This window comes from Herpailurus yagouaroundi, unplaced genomic scaffold, assembly GCF_014898765.1.
Source record: "Herpailurus yagouaroundi ecotype Mexico unplaced genomic scaffold, PumYag 29, whole genome shotgun sequence".
In the NCBI taxonomy this organism is placed as follows: Eukaryota; Metazoa; Chordata; class Mammalia; order Carnivora; family Felidae; genus Herpailurus; species Herpailurus yagouaroundi.
Window position 1 is genome coordinate 67,015,487 of NW_024412377.1, and position 24,257 is coordinate 67,039,743.

The following is a 24,257-nucleotide window of genomic DNA, read 5'->3' on the forward strand; positions in this document are numbered from 1 at the left end:
TATCACACAAAGGAGATTCAGGGATCATAAGGGCATTTTGGAGGCTGTTCATCACAACTTCCTGGGGGATTTGATTAACAACACCACTATTAGCTTATGCCAGTAGTGATAATCACCATACTTCTTGAGCTATATTTGTGCCAGGCGTGTGCCAAGCATTCTGCATGCTTTATCTCAGGGAGTTCCCATAGTGACCTATGGTGCAGGTACTAATAACATGGCTGTTTTATGAATGAAAGAATTAAGGTGTAGGGAATTTGAGTATCTTGCCTGAGATTATGTAGCTAGAAAGTAACCAAGAGTTAGAATTTGAAGCCAGGTTTTGTGGGAATCCACAGCTGTACTGATCCCTGTATGTCTCTTAAGCTGCCCAGGCTGCTCTTAGCATCCAGAGGGGATCTCGAAGTCACGAGGAGGGGATGATGCACAGGTCCATTTGGTTTAAATATCCCTTCCATCCCAATCAAACGGGCACATAGATACATGCATGCATTTGCACGAACATTAAATATCCTCATAGGGAACAGCCTTGTGGGAAGCTGGCAAAGATCATATATAGTACTAGTTTGATGCTTTCAGCATATTTGCTATTTATTTAGTACCAACCGTTTTAAATTGCTGCATTTTTAAGTGCTATAAAATGATAATTCAAACAAGCTTTTGAATCCCTTTGAAATGAAATCAGTCAGTAGTAATACAGACACTTTCTTGTTTAAAGTTTTTTTTTTTTTTTTGAGTTTTTGAAAGAAAGAGCATGCACGTGTGTGAGCAGGGGAGGGCAGAGAGAGAGAGAGGGAGAGAGAGAATCCATGCTAACAGCATGGAGCCTAAAATGGGGCTCGATCCCACAAACCATGGGATCATGACCTGAGCTGAAATCCAAAATTGGACACTTACCGAACTGAGCCAGCCAAGCACTCCATAAAGATTTTTTAAAAATGTTTATTTATTTTGGGGCGCCTGGGTGGCTCAGTCGGTTAAGCGTCCGACTTCAGCCCAGGTCACGATCTCGCGGTCCGTGAGTTCGAGCCCCACCCGCGTCGGGCTCTGGGCCGATGGCTCAGAGCCTGGAGCCTGCTTCCGAGATTCTGTTGTCTCCCTCTCTCTCTGACCCTCCCCCGTTCATGCTCTGTCTCTCTCTGTCTCAAAAATAAATAAACATTAAAAAATTTAAAAAAAAATGTTTATTTTGAGACAGAGAGAGAAAACAGGGGAGGTGTAGAGCAAGAGAGAGAGGAGAATCCCAAGCAGGCTTCACATTGTCATCATAGAGCCCAGCACGGGACTCTATCTCACGAACCCATGAAATCGTGACCTGAGCCAACATGAAGAGTCAGACGCTGAACTGACTGACCCACCCAGGCACCCTCAGAACACTTTCTATTTCTAAGCCCTCTGTCTTTGGAAAGCAAGTCTTCTGAATTTTCTGCCTCTTGGCTTTTAGGAAGAAAAATAGTTTTCATTAAATGTAATGGAGAGAGTCCTTTCTTATCTCTTTTTCTCATTGTATGAAATACTTACAGATGTGGTTGGCATGCATTCTCTGTGTCAGGAATGTTCTCTATTCCTTTCTTACTGGTTTTATACTTTTCTTTGGTAAATTGCTCTTGCTGTTTTGCTCATCAAAGGCATTTCCATTTGTGCTGGGCCTCTTTGTTTAGTTGGCCTTGTTCCTCCCACCTTCCCCTTGGGAGGACCTGGGCCAGGCCTTAGAATGAAGATGAAAATACCCTTAGTAATATTACTGAGACCAATCCATTGTGATCCTGAGAGAGTAGCATTACTTCTTTGGGTATTTTAAAAGGGAGTGGTGCTGACCCCCTTCCCCAGGACGGTTGAGAGGGTTAACAGATGAATGATGGCATTGCAGTTTTCAAGAATGGAGTTCATAATGCTCTTAGGTTTGACAGCTGAGACTAATGTGATGATTAAAGATCAGTGGCCTCTGTGGGGGTAAGATAAAACCCAGTGAAGAACATTAACAAAACCATAAAGCTCCTTAGCATCAGCACATTGCACAGGGTTTTTCCAACAAGGGCTCAAGTTCTCAGACCAGTCTGTCTCAAGGCTGACTCATGGCTTTATCCCTGGATTGCACCAATAGCAGACATGAGACTAAAGGGTTTTATTCTTGGTGGTTGTAATGATACTGCTTGTTTTTAATAAACATTTTTTGCATATAGGCAATTTCACCAATATATGTGGCTAGACATACGTATTTATATAGATTTTAAATTTGCTTCATCATCAAATAGGAGAGCTGATACCTAGGGAAAATGCTCAGAGTATACGTTAAGTGTCAGGATGAAATTCAGGAAAAACGCAATTTCATCCTATCCAACCCCAGTCTTTTTTTCCTTGCCTTTCAGACCAACGGTTGGTCGTTGTAGGAGCAATCCTAATGATTCTGACCTCCAGAAACTCATGGCAGGCAAGATGCTGCAACCACGGGCTTGCTTTCTCTGCTGTATTGCAGGATCAGTCCAAAAACTGATGAATACAGGCTGGGAGGAGGGAGAACCCTGGATGCAATTCCCTGGGATCATAGGCAGCATGTTGTTTGAGACCATTTCTTACTTTGTTCGACTGAAATCATATGGAACGTTTGTGTATGGTGAAGAGAAGAAAATAATTTCTCACTTGGAAGTTTTGCAGGAAGAAGCTGCCATTCCTCCCTGTTAAGAAAGTCATCGCTGAGTAACTGACTTGGGCAGCTAACGCTGGCTTTATGGGAACTGGAGGGATCTAGTATGTCCTGTCTTACAGCCCCGTGTGTCTGCTTTTTTATTTCGGTGCTCCAGGGGGTTGAGGAGAGAATTGTCTGGGTTTTCTACTTCTCCTCTGATATTGGAAGGCATAGTACTTGGTGTTTCTTGGAGTTCAACAGAGGCAGGTCAGGGAAGGGGACCAAGGAGGGCGACTCTGGTGCCCCTGGAGATCTTTAGGCAAATGGTACAGAGACCAGCCCACAGGTCAGGGATCTGGGAGGGAGTTGAGGGGAGAAGATTGTGGCTACAATCGCTTTAACCCTTTGATGGCATGAACAGGAATCAGAAAGATTTTTCAGAGGGCTCTCCTTGTCTGGGATATAACAAATCAGTAACTTTACATTTAATTTGTCTTCATCTGTAAAATGGTTGTATCATCAGAATATGCAGTGATAACACATAACCGCAGATTTGCAGTGGCTTAAGATATGAAAGGTGTATTTCTGGTTCCTTGCTAGGAGCTCAGTAGTGCTGGCAGAAAACTCTGTGTGGCATTGTCCTCAGCCAGCCTCCTAAGCTGAAGGGCTTCCACCGTCTGGAACATTGCCAGCAGCCATGGCCTGGGAAGGGAATGTAGCAAATGCTGAAGGAGCTGGTAAAGGCTTCCAGGTGTAAGTGGTACCAATTCACTGAGATCTCATTGGCTGAAACAAGTCACATGGCCACATATCCGGCTTCATGGGAAAGGGGAAGTATAATCCCACCATGTGCAAGGGTGGAGGTGAACCAGAGTCTTGATTAGCACCCCTGCTGGGTACTGCAGGGGTGCTGGCACTTATGGGATGCACATCCCACATGGTGGCTCTGGTAGAGCCGCATATACATAAGAAAATACTGGAGAGAAATGAACACCATTTGAAAAAGGGTTTTATTCATGGATTATGGAGAAAGTGGACATCTATCATTTTTTAATGTGTATAAAGTACTTAAACTTGTAAGTTAAAAGTCAAAAAATTATAATCATAGAGGTAATGCTCCTTTTTCCTGCTTAGTTGTCATTGTTGTATTACCTTCTCAATTGAGGGTTTACTGGGCTACCTGACCCTGGGTGATTCTTCTGTGGTGGTATGATATGCAGCTTGACCTCGCCTGTGCCCCTGTGAAACAGAATGCCTGAAATCACACACCCTCCCAGGCTAAAAAAAATTGCTCTCACAGATCATGAAAACTGAGGGTGGGGAGAGGCATGGGTCAGTAACAATACTGGAGTGTGATAATAAAATCCGGCATGACTTGAACAAACCAGGCTTGCCCGTGCAGGAGCTTGCCAGGGCAGGAAGGCATGATCGTGCACAGAATGGCTGTGTCTGTCCTGGGTGCCGCTACTCCTCTTCTACTTTTCCTGCACCAAAGTGTCCCTTGCTGGGGTTGGTCTTGTGCAGCTTTATGAGGACTATTTAACAAGGGTGTTTTGTTGGGTTCTGTTGGCTCCTGCAGGTCACGACTTGTTTTCTCCTGCCCTGTTGCTTTCATGGGAGTTGTGGTGCAGGCACCACAGCTTGGAAAAGCTCAAGGGATTTTCACTAAGCTTGGAGATGAGTGCCTCAATATATCTTGGTCTGGTTGCAATGAGTGTGGACAGAATGGGTAAAGCGTGTTTAATGTGACACCTCAAGGACATGTACAGATGGGGCTTGGGCAATGTCTTCTCCAGCCATTCATTCACCTTGAGGCTAAGAGGATAATTATTTTCCAGTGTTCTCTTGTCACTGTGTAAAGAATCCCCAGAGTACCTTTCCACCATCTCTCCTCCCCCCAACCCCCACTTTTGTCCTCCAGCACAGAATTCCACCCAGAAGCTGTGACTACAGTTTGCTTCAAAGTATGTGTCATAGTGACCCCCACTGTGGCACCCAGCACACCATCTTAAATGTTATAGGAAATCGAGACATATCTATTATTTGTAGAGGAAGAATTAAATTACAGAGGCTTTCCACTATTTTAGGAAACCATACTTATGGAAAAAAATATAGGAATGTAAACCAGATATCTTTGCCTTCAGCTAGGAATTTTTTTTTCTCCAATATATTCTTGTTGCTACTCCCAAATGAACCCGTAAGTTCCAAATATACATTCTGAGTCTTTTGTCTCCTTTTAGCTACAAGTGCCATTCTGTCTGAATCATCAGGCTTCCTGTTGTCTCTTGTTCATACTCATACCCTCTAGGCAGACTCCCCAGTTAGAGGCAGGAGCGAAGATGCTTTAGTCCCAGATAACATGCTCTCATTATCTGGGCATTGGCCATCTGCTTTTCCAGCAACCCGGATCTTGCCTGTGAAGTAGCTCACAACAGTCACTAGGGATGCCCAGAGTTGTCTTGGTGGTTATCAGTTGATTGTGTGCCTTTTTCTTGTATGAATATTTGCACACCTTCATTTTTAAGTGAATTTGGCAGTTTCTGGTCTGCTTTGGTGATGGTAGTGGGCTGTTGACCTCTGAAGACTGTGGAAGAGGAAGAGTGAGTGAGGAATTTGTGGGGAGGGAGAGCTGTTAAGTTTGTGAGGGGAAGCCTTTCACAGTGATTTGTAGCCCTACAGAGCTGAATATGGAAAAGCAAAGAGGAGGAGCCAGCAAGATGGCAGGAAGAGTCGTGGTGGAAATGAGATCCAGGTCAAACTGGGCATGATTTTGTAATTATTTTAAGATCTAGAACTGGTGATCTTCATGAGAGTGCCAGCTACACTGACACATGTACATACCACATACACACACGTGCACACACGTGCATGTACACACACACACAATTTGAAGGTGGGAATAAAGACTGATAACAAAAACTCACAGATACTTTGTGGGGATGGAGAAAAACAGTATTCTGCTGTGGCTATGTTCCAAAGAAATGTGAGCCTTTTTCACTTTTTGACAGATACTGTCTTTGACACCCTGTCATTTTGTGGACTTCTGTTGTCCCTTGTAAAATATGGTGGATCATGGATGAAAAGCATAATTCCATGCAAAGAGTACTTGGGGCCTGTTACAGTTTTGTTCTGTTTAGGAAAGCTTCCCTATAAATGGGACTTAGACTCACCCTTCATTCTTGCCTCTCCTTCCACTTATTTCCTAAGCGTGTGACCTTGAGTGGACATTATTTGATGTTGCAGGTTGTCCCTAAGAACAGAAATTCACATCACTATTACTGTGAAAGCAGCTGTCGCACCAAAGATCTGTGATACAGCTTCCACAACCTCCTTGCCTTCAATCTTGCTCCTGGAGCTCTGAGCAGCCCCCAGGAAGTTACCACATTAATACTGATCAAGTCGTTCATAGGTGTGGTCCCTGCCGGGATATATACCACCATATTTATCAGACTTCTTTGCTGTGTATTTCTGTTTCAGTATTGAGTTGGGCTTGGTGTAGTGTTCTGCTTATCTTTGAAGGCTTTTGTCCCTGCCCGGTAGCTTCTGGGTTACACCATGGGAAACCACAGATTTAGGGAGGTAGGAGGACAGTGGGACGTGGTGGGTGAGAAGTCTTACCCTTTTCCGTCTGCCACTAGCCCTGAAGGTGCAAAGCTGGCAAGTACATATGGCTCTTGGCATTAGGAAAACCTTGCTGAAATGAAATTAAAATTCCTCTGCTGGACAGGAAATTAATCAGCGCTGAACGCAGTAGACAGGGACAGAAGCTAGATTCCTTATTCCATCATTGATGAGTGTTTTATTGTTATGCAAATGAGATCAAATGCTCGGTGACTGGTAGGGCGTTGAGGAGGGGTTAGAGAAGTGAAAGAGATGAACAGGTTCCTTAGGATTTAAACTCTAGCTTCAAAAATGTTTTTATAGCATCTGCTGCCCCTTACACCATCAGATGCTGAGCAAGGGAAGCGCCTCAGTTTCTTCTGTCATTGTTTCTGCAAAGCAGCCTCCTTGACAGTGTGATATATTGCGATTCATTCATTCCATAACGCTACTAGATCACCCACAGTGAAGCAAGCCACATGCCAGGTGTTAGGGCTAAATTACAGAATCACCTAGTCTTTGCTTTGCCAGAGTTCATAGTCTGGTAGAAAAGGATATTGGAAAAAATTAAGTCTGCAGATAACTGGCCAGATAGAAATAATTGTCACACCACTTAGGACTATTTGGTTGAAAAGCAGCTGAAATGTACCCTAGCAAACATCAGCTAAAAGGGTACATAGAAACTGAACAGCCATAAAGGAATGTGGGACGACAGCTCAGGGGTATAAGTCTCAGGAACTAAGGGACAGTCTTTTCAGGACCGTCAGTCAAGTGAATCAACTCCACGCAATCTTAAGTCTATTCACTAAACATTCCCAAAAGAAGGTATCTGATGGATCCAGCTCAGACCACTTGCCCACTTCTTGGAGGGGGGTGGAAAGCAGGAGACTTGGATAATGCCACAGAGATTGTGAGCAATGGCAGAGGGACTTTCCCTCTTAAAGACAGAATGAATGCTACAAAGGCAAAGGGTATGATAAAAGTTAGCTGGTGTTGTGGCTTCTGGGATTCTGGCCAATGAGCGGGCATATGTTTATTTGGAGTGTGCTCAATGTTGAGGCTGTGGTGGCTTGAAACCATAAAACTTGGAATCATTCACCCAAAGGTGCGTCAACTTATTGGCCCTTCTGTCTTGTTCTCTTGATCCCAGTGTGAACAGTCCCACCTCATGAGAGAACATGAGGACGTCCAGGAGCGAACAACGCTTCGGTACGAGGAACGCATCACGGAACTCCACAGCATCATTGCTGAGCTCAATAAGAAGATAGACCGTTTGCAAGGCACCACCATCAGGTAGTGGGCTCCTAGTGCAGCCTTCTCTCTGCCCTTCTGGGCTCTGACGTGGCTCCTGGGGTTGAAATCATCCTAATGAAATATAATGATGTTTTATTAGCAACCAAGATTTTTGCTGTTGATAACTACTTGCTCTTTACATTGATAGTCGTGCACTTTCCCCTCCACTGTTCTGTTCTCATCTTGATCGTCAGGATAGTCCTGGAAGGTAGCCAGGGTGGGAGTTATACTCCTCAGGTACTGATAAGAGTGTGGAGCCAGAAGTTGGTGAAATGCTTTATTAACCAGTTCTGGATGGAGCCCCTCTATCTCCCTACCAACACCCCTACCACTGCTTGAATCTAGGTGGTCTTCTCTAGATGGGCAAACTGTGTGCCTCCCTTGGGGATTTTGAGAGCTCTGTGAATGTGGCTTATAACTAAATAGTACATATGCTTCTAGGTAATCTAATATTTTGAGCTCACCTAGAGTTGATCTACCAACGTTGATGTGGCCTTATAAAAACTCCTAATGTGGGGGGCAAGATTTGATACATCATTTTACCTAGCAAAAAGGTGAGAGCTTAAAAATACTAAGTTGATGACTTTGAAGTTAAATTTAGCAGAGGGTAGAAGCAGAGTTAGAACCCGCAGTCTCTCTGCTTTTACTTAATAGTCTTTCCATGAAAGTGACTTTTGGTGGTCCTGCCTTCCTTATCAATCAGTTAGCCCCAAAGTCTCCTGCACGCAGCACAATTTTAATTGGCGTGTGTCTGCCCTGCTTTCCAGAGGAGGGGTTTACTTTGAGTGACTTACCCAAGGATGAGAGCTTTTTATCATGCTGCTTGTGCTCAGGGAACAGCCCTGAGGAAAGCAAACAGTTGGCATCTACCTTTCTGGAGAAAAGAGCTTTGTTCACTGAATGTTTGTACAAGCCACAATTATGGCCATTTAGAGGCAACTACTTTAAACTGTCCCTCTAGAAGTCCTAGTGGGTTAGAAGAAACTTTGGGTGCATTTTGTTCCAACTCTGAGAGTTACAGGAATGACAGGGCTACTTGGTGAGAATACTGACGGCCTCTGATTTCTGGGCAAAATCATGGAAAACTTGACACTGAACTGGACCCACACGATAAATTCCATATTCCAATGTAGAACCTCAAATCTTTTAAATTGTGTCCTCGTCTTCGGAGTGATTGTAGGTTAGAAACGCATGAGCAGAGAAGAATTTCCAGACCAAAGAAATGATTAGAGCCGACTTATAGGAGGCTGGCAGAGTACATTGGTAAATTTGTAATTTCCATTAAAACATGTTGCACTTTTAAACCCTTGAGAAGGTGAGGGAAAATGGGCTCAGTGAGTTGTGAAAAAAAGCATCACACATCACCTGGAAAACTCAATTTCAGGATGTTTAAATTGAATATAATGGCCAAATGGCTTCATGTTAAAATACAGTGAGCTTCTTGACCATAAACATTTATTGGTGCCTTTTATTTAAAGGGAGATTGCATCTGTGCAGATGTCACATTAAATTCTGCCAGTTTTCATTATGTAAATGAGCTATCCCCCGCCTTTCGGGGGTCTCCCTGCAGACTGTGGGCTAGTAAGACAAGGCTCTTCCTGTCCTCTGACTTCCATGGCTAAGGCTTGTCTCCTGCTCCCAGCACTGCCAGAAGTGGGTTTGCCCTCATGTGCTGAGATGCTGTGCTAGACCAAGTTGGGCAGGGGTGGGAGTGGTAAGGAGGCACACACCTACAAGGAACTCCAGATGCCCTAGCATATCCAGGGTCTAGAGAATTGATTGTCATACTAGTCAGGTACAATACTAGTACCTTCCAGACTTTCTTGTCCCTTTAGTTGGGCCTGAGTTAGAAATTTATTGGAGGGATGCCTGGGTGGCTCAGTCGGTTAAGCATCCGACTTTGGCTCAGGTCATGATCTCATGGTTCATGAGTTCGAGTCCCGTGTCAGGCTCTCTGCTCAGAGCCTGGAACCCGCTTTGGATTCTGTGTCTCCTCTGTCTCTGCCCCTCCCCCACTCACGCTCTGTCTCTCTCTGTCTCTCAAAAATAAATAAATGTTAAAAAAAATTTAAAAATGTATTGGAAATGCTGAAAAATAATATGGGAATAGTTTATGTAAGCTATGATATATCTGTACATAAGCTATCCATAAGCTAAATTGCTTAAGTAAGAAAAATGATAATCTCATAGTTTTAAACTTTTATGTCAGGTCGCAGTCAGAACTGGGACCTTCTGTGACTATCCTACAAGACACTCTCCCATCTCCTATAGCCACAGGGCTGATGTAGCCAAGAATCAGACAGTGCAGGTGGCTGAATTCCAGTGTAAGTTGAATTCACGGCCACATCAGATCTTTTAGGTAAAGATTAAGCCTTGATAGGAAAAGATGAAATGGTGAGAATTTGAATGGAAACATTGGGGTAATTTGATTTCAATGAATCACAATTCCTAGAGCCTACAAACTCCACTGAGTTTCCCCTTCTGCAGAAACACTTCTCCTCCTTGTCTGATAAAGCTTGGAGACTCTACAGCAATCTGATCCCAGGTAGAGGGTGCCAGGTGTATACACTCAGGTCCCCCAGGAATAAAGATTTATAATTATTTCACTAGGTAAAGAATTCTAACCAACTAAGATGCTGGCCAAACACAAAGGAAATAGGGATTTCCTAGTGGAAGAAGGAAGTTAGAAACATCAACTGTAGCCTCATGGTCAGTTGCAAAAAAGATGCAAGGCTGTGCATATTTTCTTGCTTGTTTATGCATGTATCCAATTTCCTTTTTTTACCTTCTTATTCTCTCCTATTACATCGGGTGAGCTGGTATTGGTGATGAAACTTGTCTGATGGTTAGGTTAGATGGTATCTAGGTGGATTTGCCCCTGAACTAGAAGAGAAGTGGTTACCTGCCAATGGATAAAATAACTGCTGGGACTTTGGGTCTCCCATTTTGGTGAGAAGGTGACTTCATTTACATTTGAATGAGAGATAGTTAGAGAAGGTTGGAGTCATTGCTGTTGCAATTGGAAATGTCAGTTTGGAAATTTCAACCATGTGTGTGGTTGTCAAGTAGCCACGGAATGTGGCCTGTGACATGTTATCTAGCACCTGGTACCATTCCCACTCCTCCTCTCTACTCTCCCGGGAATCAAAGAGGCTGGACACTTGGGACTACTTCCCAGATTGCCTTAATAGCTGTGATCTGGATACAGTTTGGGTTCTGTCTGCCAGTGAGGTGCCTTCACGTGGATTTGGAAAAGGAGGTGGGAGCCATTATTACTCAGGCCAAGATGGCAGCAGCTGACATATAAGCTTTGGTGGGCATGAGGTCCTGCACTGACTGGCCAGAGCCTGGGGGCTGTGGGCAGGTGTAAAGGCAGAGGTAGTTACCTGACTTTTGGGGGGGTCCACAACTGTGATGGCAAATGTGACAGCTCCTGGTGGCCTCCACCCACACTTTTCTGGTTCTTCTAACTGTTATGCAAGCATGGAACTGCCTAAATTAAATTTCTTCTACTTGAAACATCCACTGTAGTTTATGTTCCTAACTGAACCCTGCCTAATGCATCCTAAATCCCATCTCCTAGGAATAAACACTGAACATTTTGTATATATGGCCTTCTAAAAAATTTTATTCATGAATATTTTAAATAAATTGGATCATAGCACACACAATGTTTTGTAATCTATGCTTTTTCACTTAACCGTATGTTATGAATGGCTGTTTTAAATGCTCATCTGACTTGGAGAGGTTATATAATGGGATGGGGAAAATGGAAAAATACATCAGTAGCTCACTTTGGAATGGAGGGGTGGGTGGGTTCTAAGCAAATTAAACATGAACTCTTGTTTCCTGAGGAGATCATTTTCTTTGCCCAAAAGCTACTCTCATAACATCACCCTTTCACTGCCGGCTCTCATGATCAGTCATGTTTTCCGCTTCCGTTTCCTGTTGCTTGTTAGCCCACGGCTGTCTGGCTTCTGAGTGCAACAGTTTGCTGAAGTTTCTTTTGCTAGGGACTGAATTATGTCTCCAAATTCATATGTTGAAGCCCTGCCCCCTCAATGTTATAGCATTTGGAGTTGGGGTCTTGGGGAGATAATTCTGTTTAGTTGAGGTCAGGAGGATGGGGACCATATGGTGCTTGTAGTGAGTGCCCTTATAAGAAGAGACACCAGAGGGCTTGCTCACAGGTACACTCTCTCCCTGCCGTGTAAGGACACAGTGACAAGGCAGCCATCTGTAAGCCAGGAAGAAAGCCCTTACCAGAAACTGACCCTGTGGGCACCTTGATTTTGTTTGGACTTCAAACCAAAGTCTAGAACTAAGAGAAAATAAGGTCCTATTGTTTAAGCTAGTCCACAGTATTTTATACAGTAGCCTAGGCTACGATACTTCTTTGAAAACTACCAGTGACTTCTTAACTGAAAACTCCAGTGACCTTTTCTTGTTTCTGGTCCTTTTCTGCAGCCTGTGCCCCTAAATCTTCTCTCCTTCCTGGTGTGTTCTTCTTGAACTCCTAGGACCTAGATCATTTCTTCTGTCCCTAAGATTGACCCTCAGCCTTGGCTCTTACCCTGGGTGCTCTCTCCCCACCTTTCACCTTGAAGGGCTGTAGCCCTAAAAAGCTGACCCCGCCTATCTGTGTTACCTCCCTCCCACTTCACTCTTCTGCCTCTTTGTCTGCAAAATGCTCTTCATTTGCCAACAGAGATAATATCCAAAGTCTCCATCTACTCTAACATAATCTAGCCCCTAAAATCTCATGCCTGCTCCATGAGCCTGACCTTTCCATTTGCCCAATTATTCACCAAAAGATTCATAGATGAAACTGATCTTGCTTTGTGCTAGATGGAAAAATAGGGAGAGATGGAATTGCAGGAAGAATCAGGGCTCATCACTGATTTCCTGCTTTAGATCTTCTAAAAGAGCTGAAAGGGATACATTTCCTCCTTGTATCTAAAAAAATCTTTGTTCTTTAAAAGAATGATGGCATTTCAAGGCAAGTCTGCCTTTACTTACAAGGAAGAATGTAGTTCAGCAAAACCCCCCACTGGGTCAGGTAGGCTGGGGTAGCTGGACATAGTTGACTGACAGGTGTCGAGGCAGGCAGATGTCCATCCACGTCTTATTCACAAATCAATCCAGTGACAAGGCATGAATGTGCATGCCAAAATAAAAAGGCATGGGGATTGCTAATGAAATAATATTTATATCAAATACTACTAATTCCATAGTACTTCAGCTTAAGGTCTGGAAAGCAGGATAAGAATTACACTTTCATTGACCGTTCCCTTTTCCGAAAAGGGATCATTTCATCCCTAGCCAATAATGAGAAGGAATCTTTAAAAATCATCGTCAACAACAACAAAATCTTTTCCATGGGTCACCATATTTGATTGTTGTTTCACTGGTCCTAAATTTAGGAGTGACGCTGTACTGCTCACTAGTTGTAGAATCTTGGGTAAACTGCTTAAGCCTCTTGAAGCTTCAACTGCCTTGTTCATAAAATAAAGGTATTGATCCCAGCTTTGATGAGCCCTAAGATCTCTGCCAGTCTGGGACTTTTCTGCCACTGCTTAGTTACACAGGTGGTGGGGACAATCTAATGCCTGCCTCCTTGGGAGCATTTTTCTTTTGTTTTGTCGTTTAAGCTAGTAGCAAGCACTAATCATTGCTACTCTAAGAGCAATTTGGAAGCACTTCACAAATGCTTCTAAGTGAATGAAATGAAACAAGGTACATTTAGAATTCTGTGAGATGATTCTTGATGTTCCAAAGAGAGACACCTGAGAACTTTGTAATTCCATAATTGCGAAACTACCACAATAGTGTCTAATTATCAACAGTTATCAGTTTATCAAAGCTTCTGGGGTTTTTTTGTTTGTTTTTGGCTTTGGGTTTTTTTTTTTTTTTTTTTTTTTTTTTTGGCTTAAAATGGTCACTTCTTGGATCTTTTCATGTTTTCTTCCTTTTCACCAGCATCACTGGCAGCTGGTGTTCTTTGGGGAGGTTCTCTTCCTCCCCCCCCCCAAAATAAGTTATCGTTTGCCAAGAGCGACTGTATACATAACAGAAAGAAGCAAACAATGAAGTCACTTTGAGGCACTGATGCTGTGTTGTTAACTAGACCTTTACCAGCCAGGAGACTCCTGTCGCACCGAGCAGCCTTGAAAACACACCTCATATTCTTGCTTTTGTAAAACTGCTGGCACCGGTGGGATGTTTCTGATTTCTCGCTCTATTGCTCTGGGTGAACCGTGCTCCCGAATAACACAGTAGAGAGAAGACCTCAAGCATGAGTGTTCTACATATTCTGCAATCACAGATTGACTATCAGCTTACAAAAGGCCCTGAGCGAATTGGCTTTTGTTCTTTCTCAGTCCCAGAGTCCAGCCTCTTTTCAAGAATGATCCCAGTCATGATGTTCAGGAGATGATAAGAATATGCAGCTCTATGAATTCTTTAACCAAAGTCAGTGGGAGAAATAGCAAGGTTGCACCAACTTTAATATTTAGATTCTGTGTAACCATTTTTATACCTCATTCTTCGTGGTACAAAACCTGGCCTGATCTCACAAGGTTGCTTTCTGCCTCTAATTGCTATTTACTTTGTTTGCACATGCTGGTTTGTACTATAGTGCTCAACACGATTACCATAAGGAGGAATCTTACCCAGAGATTTTGTGTGCTCAGCTCAGCCCCTCCCTTTGGGGTCGAGAACCTAGACCTTCCACACTTCCCTCCTGCTTCTTCTGTTTCCATATGACAGCTCAGCAGCACACACTTCTTTCCGAGTTCCTGGACTTCACTCATTTTCTTTTTATTTCTACCATCTAACCCTCATGATTTGCCTCCTTCAGTACAGTAAGTTCTCCTTCTGATCAAAATTGCCCACTCAACATGCAGCCTGAGTTTCCCTCCAGCCTCATGTTGCTATCCTGCACCCCATGTGGTCTCAGCTGTACTGGTCACTTGTTCCTCTCTGTTCCCATCGTCATTCACATTCAAAACAAACGGTGAGGATGGAAAACCCGTAGGTGTCTGTGAAGAAAGCCAGGAGTCTTCCCTGGTCACTACTCACCTGCAGTGCCAGACGCCCCTTCTGTGCCCACACACAGCAGCATCCTTCTTAGGTTAGAATTTGTTGTGAACACATTTGACTCCCGGAAGACAGCATCCATCTGGTCTTTGCTTTCCTGTCCTTATTTTGGTGCTCAGATACATTGACCAAGGATCCTTGCTTTACATTTCATGACCCTGAAAGTCTTCTGCCTAAGATAAAATTTCTAGTATGGTGTGATTCTCCTTCAGAGTGTGCTCTGACCTCGGTAAGGAATGGCCCCTGCAATCAACAGCCTCCTTTTCCTACCTCTTCCCTCTTCACTGCTGTATAAAGTTCATCCTAATAATCCCTAGAAGTAATTCCTTACAAAGCAGGAGATTTGGCAGCCACTGTATGTTTTAGAACCTGCCAAGCCAGAAGTGTTTAAGGTGGCTATTAATGATTTTGCAAATGCCATTTATACCAGAGATACAGCAGCATTTATCTGGCTTTCTTGGCTGTAAAAGAGTCTCAGCCAAGCTGAAGCTGATTACATTGGCCATGCAACAAAGGTAATTTATTCATCACACACAAAACCTCCCGTTAACTAAAATCAGATTTCTAAGTGCTGATTGAAAGGAGAACTGATATATCAGGACACAATTACCCTCTGGACCAAAAAGGTTACTCTTAAGGTACTTTTTAATTGTTTTCATTCCTAAACCTAATTATTGTTAGCTTTGCAGGTGGCTAATAATTAACTTATTCATAGAACATTAACCTATATTTTTTGCCTTCACTACTCCCGTTCTAATTCATATTTTGCATGTCTGGGGGCTTAATATCTATTCAAAGTCTCCCCAGATTTCAGGATGGCTTTTCTTAAAAATACCTTATAAAGCAGGGGCTCAGCTGAATTCCTTCCCTGTGAGGATACTGATTTCTGAAGTGAACTAAGAACTCTGGAGAGTTCTTCACATTCTTTAATTTATAGATGTGTCTCCCCAGCTTAAAATGGCAGTTGCCTCTTCTGCAAATTCCAGTGGTCACCCATCACCATCTTGGTCCACCCCAAACCCAAGACTGTAAGATTTTCTGCCCTCTTGCTGTCAACTACTTTAAGTGAATGCCAAGCCAAGGGGACTTCTCTTCTTGGCTTTCTTCATAGACACCTATGGGCTTTCCACCCCCATAGTAAATCCCCTGACAGCTTTCTCTTCTTTTCTCTTCTGACTCTTCTCATCTACTTGCAAAGTAGATGCTTCAGAGGGAGTTAATGTTGTGCTCTCCATGTCTGTGTCCGTTGTGTGTGTAGTGATGGTGGTGACGTGAGGAAGAGGCATGCATGTGCTTTGAAAGACTTGGTACAATTTTAAGTTTCCTTCGCTTGCTCATAGCTAATTCAGGAACCAAAGACTGAGGGACTGTGAAGGGCTGAGAAGGGGTGGGTGTGTGTGTGTATGGCAGCATTTAAATGTTGTCTTCCTGTTACAAGTGCTAGCTGGTGGAAACAGACTACTGAGAGGGGTGCACTCACTCACTGTGTCCATTTTTCTCCTCTCCCCACCTTTTCCCATCCCCTAATGCCACTGACTTACTTTGGGGAAAGTAAGCGTGGTATTTATTAGACATACCTCTCAAAGCATCCAGTTTGATCTGCACAGGTGAGGTACTGGTTTTCTGGTAGCTCCAGCCCCAACACCTTTTTACATCCCCTTCCAAGGAGAAAGCCCACCAGTGGGACGCTCCAGCTGATGGGATGTGACATTCCTGTGCACCAGACTCCTGCTTATTTTGCCCACTGTAGCCTCCATACTCAGACTAACACTGCTTCGGATCTTGGGTTCTTTTGTACCTCAGAATTTGAGGAGGTGAAGAAATCTAATTTCTTCAGGAAATCTTTAAAGGAAAAAAGTTTCTAGTGGGCTGTTAGATGAATCTTGTTCAGTGTGTGTGTGTGTGTGTGTGTGTGTGGACACAGAAGCAACCTTTCAGTTTCACATACTGACTGTGGATGTGACTAACCATTTATCTGGCCTGAAAAGAGTCCTAGCTAGTTCATATGGCTGAGGGGATAGGGTGGGGAAGATCTGTTTCTCTCTGAATTTCTTTCCTGCCCTTCAAAGCCATGTTCTCTAGGAATTTGTCTTCTATCTCTGTCAGTGGTAGCTGACTCTCCTTTTTTCTCAGGGAGGAAGATGAGTACTCAGAACTGCGATCAGAACTCAGCCAGAGTCAGCACGAGGTCAACGAAGACTCTCGAAGCATGGACCAAGACCAGACCTCTGTCTCCATCCCTGAAAACCAGTCCACCATGGTCACCGCTGACATGGGTGAGTCTGCCTGCCATTGCATGAAACCAGAGTTTGGTTTCTGGATTGTAATGGGAATTTTAGAAATATGAGGCAGCCTGAATTAAAATTTAATTAGTCAAGGAGTTTGGTGAGTAGATGAAGGCATATCCATTTGAAGGTCCCTTATATGCTCCTTTATTGGAACTGAAGAGCTGAATTAGCTTTCTGCCCTGATATTTGTGATTCAAACATAAGCCACCTCTATTTGAAAAATCTGGAAGTAAGGAAAAGGCTACTGTAGTGTTCCAAGTTCGAGTAAAATCTGAACCATGATGGCAGGGATGGGAAGGATGGAATGGGTGGCAACACATTATAGTGGAAGAACCAATCGTTTTTAGCAACTGTTGGGTAAGAAGGAATCTGAAATAACTCCAACATGTTGATCCTAAGTGACTAAGGACATGCTCATATTTCTTAGTCAGGAAGTTTGGTTGAGAAATGAGTTGGGAAATAGATACGTTATGTTTGAGGTTGTAGAGAAATGCCCATCTGGGAATACCTGGTATTTTAAACTGCAGGTCGTGACCTGATAGTGGATCTTGAGATTATATGAAAAATACTTTTAAAGTGAAATCATATAGGAAAAAAATAGAATGACAACGCTGCTTCATGAGACTTATTTGTTGAGTGTGTGTGTGTATGTATGTAGTAAGTTGCCAAACGAAACATTTCAGCTGTGGGCTGTAGTCAACCCACAAAATGTTGCAAAACCACTGGTCTGCTTGGAGATGCTTAACTGGATCTTTAGAGAGATTGGGGTTGAGGATAAAGCCTTTGAAGTTACGAGGTAAGGTGATCTCTGTGGTCCAAAGCGTGTGGGGTCAGAAGGAGGAGGAGCACCAACCATATCTTAGGAAATGGTCACATATAGGGGGGAGGTGGAGGAAAAAGGAGAAGGAGGTGTAAATATAGTGTAACTTTCTTGGAACCTAAAATTTCACTGGGGAGAGACTTTAATAGTACACATTTATATTCATTATAAAATTTAGGAACACAGTACCATGAGAGTTTATCAAAGGAATTTGATTCAGTTTAAGATTCTAGAATAGCTTCCTCTAGGAAGTGACATTTGAGCTGAGAGCTGGAGGGTAAGTAGAAATTAACCAAGTAAATGAAGAGATGCATTCAGGGGAGGGTGGGGGAAGTGGATGCATTCAAGGAGATGAAAAAAGCTCATCATGTATGGAGGGCCCAGAGGTGTGAGACGGAGGCTGGAGAGATAGGTAGGGGCCATAGCATGCAAGATATTATAGACCATGTGAGGAAGGTTGACCTATATTCAAGGATGCACAAGAAACCACTGAAAGGTTTTAGTAGTGGGGGAAAGGGGTGAGATGATCAGATTTGCATTTTGAATCAATCGTTCTGTAGTAAGAGAATTGGTGGATCAAGAATGAATGGGGCCTGGGTGGCTCAGTGGGTTAAGTGTCTGACTTCAGCTCAGGTCATGATCTCACGGGCTGTCAGTGCAGAGCCTGCTTTGTATCCTCTGTCCCCACCGCCCCCCACCCTTCCCCCACATGCACTTGCATAACTGTGTGCTCTCACTCTCTCACTCTTTCACTGAAAAATAAACATTAAAAAAAACAAAAAGTGGGGCGCCTGGGTGGCTCAGTTGGTTGGGAAACCAACTTTTGCTCAGGTCATGATCTCACAGTTTGTGAGTTCGAGCCCCACGTCGGGCTCTGTGCTGACAGCTCAGAACCTAGAGCCTGCTTCGGATTCTATGTCTCCCCCTCTGTCTTCCCCCTCCCCTGCTCACACTCTGTGTCTCTCTGTCTCTTAATAATAAATAAACGTTAAAAAAACAAAAAGTATGAATGGGGGAGGCCAGCTAGGAAACCATTGCTAATGTCTCAATGGGCACAATTATCTCTAGGATCAGGGTGGTGGTAGTTGAGATCCAGAAAGGCATAAAACTGGCAAGATCTGCTGAAGGAATAGAAACAGAGGGTGAAAGGAGAAAGTGTGTGTATGGAGATGTTCTCTAAGTGTCTGGATTGTACAATGGACGGATGATGCTGCCAGTCGCCAGCACGGGAGCACAGGAAAAAGAGCCAGGTGGTTTTGCTTCGAGTTTTGTTTGGTTTTCTTTTACTTGAGGGGATGGGAGTGTAGGGTGGAGGTCATATGTTTTGTGTGGGCATAAGTCTGAGGTGTCTGTCTCGAAGTCCGTGGGTGTAGATGCTTCAGAAGGCAGCAGGTATACATAAGAAGCCAAGAGGAGAGGTCTAGGCTGAAGGAAAGCAGTTAGGAGACACTGGGTTATTGCAGATAGTTGCTGAAGCGGTGGGAGGCCATGCATAGAGCGAGGAGTACAGGGAACGGGAGCCTGGGCTTTGGGGGCCACCAGCTGAAGAGGAGACTCTATAGAGCTCCTGGTAGGGACATGCCTCTCATCATTTTAGTCTCAGTTTAAATGCATCTCCTCTGAAAGCATCTCGTGAGCACCAGTCTGTGCACGTTCCTGAGTTGACTCTTCGCTGCCCCACTTGTTCCTTCTATTGAATTGAAATTTAAAAAAAAAAAAAGTTTTTTTTATGTTTGTTCATTTTTGAGAGAGAGAGAAACAGAGCGTGAGCAGGGGAGGGGCAGAGAGAGAGAGGGAGACACAGAATCCGAAGCAGGCTCCAGGCTCTGAGCTGTCAGCACAGAGCCTGATGTGGGGCTTGAACTCATAGACGGTGAGATGATGAGCTGAGCCGAAGTCAGATGCTTAGCCGATCGAACCACCCAGGTGCCCTTCGAATTGAAATTTTAAATGATATATTTTTAGTTCTTTGCTTGACTGACTCTCCCACTAAACTCCACTGGGCAGAAGTATATTTATTCTACTAATAGAGTTCCAGAGCCCACCACCAGGCCTGGTACACGGTGTGTGTCCAGAGATACTTGCTGGAATGAACAAGTAAAGCAGTCGGTGAGTCCATCAAGCAGTCGGCCAGCCAAAGGTGTAGGAAGGAAACGAGGAGAGCCATGTTTAGGAAGCCAGCGGGGCAGAGAGAACTCAAAAAGGAAGGAAGAGGTCAGCAGGATGGATTGCTCCTAATGCCGGCAAAGTCACTGAGAGCTGTAAACTGAAACCGATGTGACCTCAACAGAAAAGGAGCGAGGAGTGGAGACACCTTCTAGGTCCTCAAGCTCTTGGCTTCAGGCTGAAACTGCCTCTCTAAACTCACCTGAACGCATATCCCAGTCCTTAAGTTAGAACACACACAATCTCCTGGGACCATCCCAGCTGTGGGCTCAAGTCCCACGTGCTGCTCTGTCAGCATCGGGGTCTCAAACCTTTGTGGTCCCAGGCTTCTGGACTCCGTCTTCCAGCCTTGGGAGTGGGACAGGTGCTGACGGCCAAGATGTTCCCATTCAAGCAAAGAGATGTGCCTATACTGATCCCTCCATTCATGTCTCTGAAGGTGTTTTATGAAATTAAATCAGTGCCCAATACTCCAACAATGTTGCTTAAGCAAAGTGGGGGAGTGGGGGGATAAACCTGCCTGAGTGGACCGGGCATCTTTCTGGTGGGACTTCTCGGGGCTCCTGATGGAGCATTCGATAGCTCAGGCTGTCTGCCCAGGAACCAGTATCTGCCTGTCTGCGCTATGAGCTGGCTTCGTTTTTCCACATCATTAATCTCAAATCCTTTCTTTCCATCCTTTTCCTCATTACAAATATATGTTTGTTATAGCCAGGGATCGTACCTTTGCTGATGGGACTGAGCTCCTGGTGGAAAGGACCCTGTCGACGCAATGCCTGTATGTGTTCTCTGCCCACACAGGCGGCCCTTATTCATCTGTTGAATAACTCACTGGGTGCTGTGCAAGGGGGATATGAGTCACAGGATCTGCCCTCAGGTCTCTGTACTCTCACACTTTGTTCTCTCATACCCAGAGTAACATCCCGATTCCTGACCATTGACAATAGGCCCCCACAGAGCTGAGCATCTCCTACCTCAGGCGGCCCCCTCCCTAACCATCCCTCGTTTTCCGCCAGCTGTGGCCACACTGGCCTCCTTGCTGCCCCTCACGCCTGACCAGCTCATCTTGTCTCCCTGCTCCTTCTGCCTGGAGTGCTCCTTCCCAGAGCCAACCCTCGGCTTCCTGTGCATGGCTGCTGGCCAGCCCCAGTCAGAGGGCCCTGGTGGAGCACTGTGGCCTTCCCTCACCCTCACTGCCAGGTGCTGTCCTCCTTTTCTGCCTTCATTTCTCCTCACAGCACTTATTGCTTCCTGGTGACACATTGTATGTGCATTTATTTCACTGTGCATTACCAGTGGTTACCAGTCCCTCACACTGGAATCTAGAATGCAGGCACCACGAGGGCAGGGACTTCCGCTGTCCTGTGTGCCAGTATAACAGTGCCCACACAGAGGAGGCCCCCAGTACTAAGTGTTAGGGAATGCCATCTTGGAGCTCACGGCTCTCCAGAGGATGCACGCAAGGAAACAGGGAATGACCAGCACTGAGGTAAGGGCCACAAGAGGAGGTGGACAGGGGCTCCAAGCAACACCCTTGGGCAAGAGCATCGGAAAATACATCCCAGAGGTCACATCTAGCCGAACTCGGGGGACAGGCGGGAGCGATGCAGGTAAAGAGCAGGAGGCAGGGGGAGAGCCTAGGAGGCAGGGGGCTGGCACCCGCCGGGTCCCTGAGGAGGGCAGGCACAGGGACATCAAGGAGGAGGAGCGCATCAGGGCTTCTGCAGAGTGCCGCCCCTGTGTGCGTTCATCGGAACTGGACGGCTGCCTCTTCTTAATCCTTTGCCATTTTCCAATTAAATGGCTTCAATAGGGGGAAAAAGCTTCCATATATAAACACCGTTATAGGAAATCATTAAAAAGCAGCCATTTCATTATGGTTGCTATATTTGCAAACCTGCATTAGCAACGCAGAGGTTTTCTTGAGCCAGATTTTATAGGCAGAATTTGCTGCAGTATATTCACCAGTCTTCATTCAAGATAGCAGGAGTTAAGTCCAATCTGCTCCCTTCATCAGAAGCACTTTTCTTGTTTTCAGACCCCACCCATCAGAGCCAGGCTGCCCAGTCAGTGAGCTGGCTCCTAGGTGGTGTCCTTGGGCCCTAAAGGAGTAAACCAGCAATTTAGAAAGTGCTTCGACACACCTAACCAGTCCTATGAAGGAGACAGATCCCAGCAGTGTCACACGGCATCTTAAAATAAATTGCTTTACCTCTGTTCAAACCTGGTCACACAGTTGTTTGGAAAATAAAGGTAATTAAGTAGACAAAGACAAGGTAGGAATTACGGCTTGGGAATTTTATTCCCTCAATTTGGCAAAGAGCTCTAGTTAGGGAGAGGCTGGCTAGAACAGATAACGTGTTTTGCTCACTCTGTGTCGAGCATTTACATGCATCTTCATGTTTAATCTTCAGCCTTGAAAGGAGGCCCTGTAAATCTCCTCATCTGTAAAATTGGGCTAACAGAGTTCAGAGGGGGTGAGTCATTTGTCCAAGGCCACACAGCTAAGCAGTTGTTACTGTTGTTGGCGCCCGTGTTTCTGTAGATGGCTTTGCTCTTACGTGCCTCTGCCTAAATCGTGAAACGTGCCTACGGTTAGTGTGTTCCACTTAACTGTGATCCTTTGAGGTCTCTAGTGCTGATGGGGGAATTTAGGGAGCAGCTGTGTGATCACAGCACCTGGCTTCGTAGCAGAGTATTTGTTGTTAATCGAGATTTTGCAGACCTCCATCTTAGAAACAACAGTTTTAGGCCAAACGATTCTGGCTCTTGCCATAGAGCAGAACACAGATGTGTGTGCATGTTCGTGCGTGTGTGGCACACTCTCCAGCAGGCTGCTCTCCCAGCTCTGCTAATGGAACAGCAGAACTCATCTGGAGCAATTGTTTGTAAAACAAAATCCTTGATCCAGTGGACCTTTGCACAGCCTGTGTTGGGTTCTGCTCCTTATTTTGAGATCTCTTCTGTTTTAGGTGAGAAATTCTTCTTTTCTGGGATCTAGCAATGCCCAACTATTCCACCCTTAGGGATGAAAGGAAGCATATGATACCTTGTTTGCTGGTGGGATCATTTAGATAGAGATTTCCTCCTTATGCATAGTTTTTGGAGGACAACCAAGGAAGAATTTACACATGAAACCTGGCTCTTTGGCACAGCTGTGACTATGAAATATGTTTAACGTTAAAGCCAGATTTTCCCGGCTTAATGGCCGATGAGGCTTAATGGCTTCAGGAAAAATGTTCCAAAGTGTCAAGCAGCCACTCCCAGTGAGGAGAAAGGGGGGTCGGGGCAGGGAAAGGCAGCCCTGCCTCCTCCAAAAACGATTTCTGTAGGGTTGGAGAGAAGTGTTGACAAAGGCCAGGGAGCCTGTCTGGAGAAAATTTGCATGTTATTAGGAATGAGGGTGACTAGAATGGATCCTGCAGCAAAAAATGTTTGACAGTCAAATCATTTATAACCTGATTATGGAACTTTGAGGAACCAGGCCACAGGTTGGAAAGGTTAGATGGGACTGAAAATAGCATCTTGAGTAGTTGATGGAATAGGCCAAGCCTTTTGTTGCCTTTTTGTTTTTCCTTCTCCTCACTTTAACTGGGCAGCTACATTTCCCCTAAGCCGTGCACAGTGTTGGTCATCCCTGAGAACCAAGCCTAGAGGAGACTTTGAAGTTCTGAACATTGACTCACTGGAGGACTCTTTGAGGTGGCTGTGTGCTTTCTCCATGGGATCTGAGCCTGGTCAAAAAAGACCTGTCTGCGAATGTCAACAGGGCAGAGTGACTGAGGAGTGCATCGGAAATCATTCTGGAACTTTCCTTACAGTAATCAAGCTTGAAAGCAGGCAGGGTCACTGCTCTACTTCAGTTTACGTGACTTGAGTACAATTTGAGGGAAATGTTTCAAATAGTTTTTTAGTCCCCGAAAAGACACTTTTCGAAAAGACTCCACCACATTCATTCGAAGTGAGTTTCCATAAATGTTGGGATTCAGGAACTCCTTTTATAATATAAGTTGTCTCAATTTTTTAAACAGGCTGTGTCTCTTCAGGTGAAATTGTTTTTTTGATTGTTGGAAACGCATGACATGTTTTTCTTTAAAACCAGCATTATAAGGGAGTGTTTGCTTCCAAGACCAGCCTGTGAAAGCCTGCTTTAATCTGTAATGGGAATAAAGTACAGGACCCTCATCTGTGTTACTATAACCCGGACCAGCACTGTGGCCATTGTTCCTGGGAGAAAGGATTGTGTCAACCATATTTGGATGTCAGAGGCACATCTCCTCCCTTCTCCTGGAAGCTTTGGAAACTTTCCCATCCCTACCACAGTGAGAGCCCCGGGGTCTGGGACTGGTACTGACAGCCTGCTCTG

General features: G+C 44.6%; 1 protein-coding gene across 5 annotated transcripts in view; it reads left to right on the plus strand.

The window, feature by feature from the left end:
• MCC (MCC regulator of Wnt signaling pathway) overlaps positions 1-24,257 on the plus strand; it is a 440,272-nt gene that overhangs the window by 329,755 nt on the left and 86,260 nt on the right. For all 5 annotated transcript variants that reach the window (XM_040446613.1, XM_040446619.1, XM_040446626.1 and 2 more), the window contains 2 exons: positions 7,377-7,519; positions 16,751-16,893. In XM_040446613.1, the coding sequence (XP_040302547.1) occupies positions 7,377-7,519; positions 16,751-16,893 (286 nt within the window). The remainder of the gene's footprint in view (positions 1-7,376; positions 7,520-16,750; positions 16,894-24,257) is intronic.